This window comes from Echinops telfairi, unplaced genomic scaffold (genome assembly GCF_000313985.2).
Source record: "Echinops telfairi isolate 266 unplaced genomic scaffold, ASM31398v2 ScPeMD7_2573;HRSCAF=3158, whole genome shotgun sequence".
Taxonomy (NCBI): Eukaryota; Metazoa; Chordata; class Mammalia; order Afrosoricida; family Tenrecidae; genus Echinops; species Echinops telfairi.
In genome coordinates, this window is record NW_022106471.1 from 10,047,474 (window position 1) to 10,051,052 (window position 3,579).

A 3,579-nucleotide genomic window follows, 5' to 3' on the forward strand; every position below is an offset into this window, starting at 1 on the left:
GGGGGGTTTCATTTTGGTCTCAAAGATCAAGCAAGTCAAGGAGCTTAAAATAAGCTGACAACTCTGCCAAGTTCTTTTCCAAGGAAGACATTACCATCATTCTAGTCAGCCTAGTCATAAAGCTTTACCTTGGGACAACGAGAGAAAACACTAGCTCTATGCCATTTTAACCTTTTTCCTTTTATAATTTCACTAGTAGCTAGATTCTCATCCTGATCCCCCACCCCTTCTCTTCATGATTTGCAGTGGGTTACAAACTACTCTAGCCAAAGCAAACCCACTGGCATCAAGACAATTCTGGCTCATGATAACCTTACACAGAGTTTCAAAGGCTGTAAATTTTGATGGGAGCAAGCAACCTCATCTTTTCTCCAAGGAATGGTTCATGAGTTTGAACTACCCATCTTGCAGTTAGCAGTCCAACATTTATCTGACAGTGCCCTACCACTCGGGCTCCTTGAACTGTTCTAAGCTGCCTATAAATTACTTAAATTGGTACATGACAGCTCTTATAGGTTGACAGTTTAACTTGACTGGTGCAACATTAAATGTTATATTATATTAATAATACATATAAGTAGTATAAAACAATAAACATATAAACTTTACAACCTGTAAAGGAAAAAAATCCAAGTTTAAATTCTATGCATGTCTTACTAAGAACACACGTAGTACCTGAGGAACATTCACACTCAAAATCGGATGAGCCTCAAGAACGACGTAGTGAACTTTCTCCAAGAGGACACGAAGAATTAAAGTCCCGATTTCCAGTGTCTAGATGTTTTTAACCAGCTTGATGGTGAGCCACCACCTGTCTGTCAGTGGAGATGGGTGTGTGGCTGTGATGCTGATGAGCAGCACAGCTTCCAGATTAGGAAGGACTAGGAAGAAAGGCTGGCAATCTACTTCTGAAAATCAGAACATGCAACTCCTAGGAATCACGCGGTCCAATCACACTGTGCATGCATGGGGTTCCCATGAGTCAGAAGCCTACTGAATGGCAGCCAACAACAATTCCAAACAATAATTTGCATATCATTTTGTTTCGGAAAATCAAACATTATGACTTTAAGAACAGATGTTTAGACCAAGGGTGGAAAATACGCACTGGATTTCAAAGATTGTGGGGGTGAGGAAAGACTATAAGAGATCTCATCTTTTAATAGTATTTAAAAAATCATAATGTATTGGTTATGTTGAATGAAGCAAACAAAAAACATTAAAATGAATTTCACCCGTTTCTTTTTAATGTGGTTGCTAGAAAGAAAGAAAAAAAGCCTTAGCTCTCATTATTCCTTCTGGTCTCAGCTGTCTAGGCTGGGACGTTAAGCTAGTAAATATGCTTTTAATCTTGCAGTACATCCCTGACAGGCGTCCACCCTGGGTCATCCTCCTGCTATCCCCAGAGACACGGCTCACTCTAATGCTGCCCACCGGCACGACCTGGAAACCCGGGCGACTGACCGTGCGCACGTTTCAAAAGAGCCCCCAACACGTCCAAGAGACATCTCGGAATCGCTGCCCCTCAGTCTCCACCCGTGACCGTCTCTGCTCCCACGGGGGGCCGCAAGGCTGAGCACAGAGTGGCCCGCCGGGCAAAGCGAGCGGGGCTGAAGAAACCCCACGGAGCCTTGGGAATAAAAGCCTCCCGCGCTACCACGGAAGGACTTTGAGGGCGGCAGGACGGGGCGGGGCTCCGGGGCACAGGCGCTACCTTCAGAAGGCCCCTCATTTTCGCCAGGAAGGGGCGGAACTCCTCGGGAGGGACGTCCGGGTAGAGCTGGCTCCGCAGCAGCTCCTCCGTGATGCCCGGGTGCCCGTGGAAGGCGTCCTGGGCCAGGCCGTTGAGCAGCCCGCTCAGGGCCTTGGCTCCCTCAAGCTCGCCCGCCATGGTCTGCGGGCCCCGCCCACCAGGCGGCGGAGCGCGTCCCGGTCACGGCGGCCGAGACGGGTCTAAATGGTGCGGGCAAACGCGCTCCAACCGCGTGGGAGTCTGCGGACCCCCGGCTGCAGCTGCCCGCCGAGAGAGAGAGCCCGCGTGGCGTGAGGGTTCCCATCGGGCTGCTGCCTGCCAGCTGTCTGTGGAAGAACGACGTTCTCCACGGGTAAAGGAGCACAGCCTTGCAAGCCCACGGGGCACCCAGAGTCGCTTGAGTCAGAATCGACTCGGGGACAGTGAGTTGGCTTTGGTTTTCAGTACATTGCCGCCACGAAGTTCCCCGTTCAATTCAGAAAGAGATGGTTTGGCTTTCGCTGGTCTCCTTCTTCATCCCAGGTCCTGCACAAAGGAAAGATCACTCGATGGAGATAAGCGAGAGGGTGGCATAAGGGTGGCAATTCATCTCATTCCTAACGTTCCCACCCCATTGATTAAATAAGACCTGTCACTCAGGCCCAGATCCAACCCCTGCCCCTTTGCCAATTGTTACCTGGCCACCCTTTCTCCAGATTTATCCGCTGAGAATTACAATGTTTGTCTTGTCTTTCCAACCAGATCAGTAGCTCGTACCCAAAGTTCCTTTCCTATAACAGATTTTGTAACGCCTTCTCTTTTTACTCTTCTTTTTAACAAAATGCATAGATAATATTACCACCCTCCATACAAGGGGTTATCAAAGTTCATGGAAAAATGGAGTTGAAAGATAAAAACGTAAATTTTTTTGCCACCATGAAGTTCCATCAAATCCAAGACACTTGTAAAAGATACTAGTCGTTTAGACCACTGAGGGTTCTGGGAACTTAACTATGTCAATGAAGTCTGTTAAATTATTAATTGAAGAAAAGCAGATGCCCTTTAAATATTTTTTTAAATTAGGAAACAAAAAGATATTAGAGATCAGAGTTGTACGAGCCCCCAATAAAATGATTTGTTTTTTTAAATTACAAAATAATCATTATAAATTATCAAGGGCTTGGGAGGGAGGGAGGGTTGGGGGAGGAAGGGGGGAAATGAGGAGCTAATACCAAGGGTTCAAACAGAAAGAAAATATTTTGAGAATGATGGCAACAAATGTACAAATGTGCTTGACACAATGTATGTATTGTGATAAGAGCTCTACCAGGACTAACACAGCCCCCAATAAAATGACTTTTTTTAAAAAAGAGATATTACAAGGAACTAGTTCAGGGCTGTAAAGTAAATGCCTAATGATTGCCCATTGCAACGATCACAGAATTGCCCTTTTGATCAGAAGAACGGGCAGAGCGCCGTCAGGGTAGCAACGGACTCAGGTGAGTTCCCGGGTGTTTTTCTGCTAAGGCTTTGGCTACCTCCCACAAAACACTATCACAGTAAACAAGTGCCAATGTTCTTCGGTCATCCAGAAAGTCAATGAGCAAAATGACTGAGCATCCCCCCAAATTGTTGCCATGAATTGTGTTGGCTGGTTTGAAGAGGCCCCCTCCTTCTCTTGGCAGCCGTTGCTTTGATTGTGGTTTGTTTTCAGCGGGCACTGGTAAAGCAATATTCCCTTCCTGTGGGACTTCTCCCAAGAAATGCTTCAGGCTATCTACGCCATTACGGAGTTAGGATTTCGGAAACCCATGGTGGCAGGTCTACTCTGTCACACAGGATGGTGA

At 46.7% G+C, this 3,579-nt stretch overlaps 1 protein-coding gene across 1 annotated transcript in view; it reads right to left on the reverse strand.

Moving 5' to 3' along the window:
• Nucleotides 1-1,891, reverse strand: part of COMMD1 (copper metabolism domain containing 1) — a 150,233-nt gene extending 148,342 nt beyond the window's left edge. The window contains exon 1 of the mRNA XM_004710197.2: nt 1,715-1,891. Coding sequence (XP_004710254.1) covers nt 1,715-1,891 — 177 coding nt within the window. The remainder of the gene's footprint in view (nt 1-1,714) is intronic.
• Between the last annotated feature and the right edge of the window lie 1,688 nt (nt 1,892-3,579).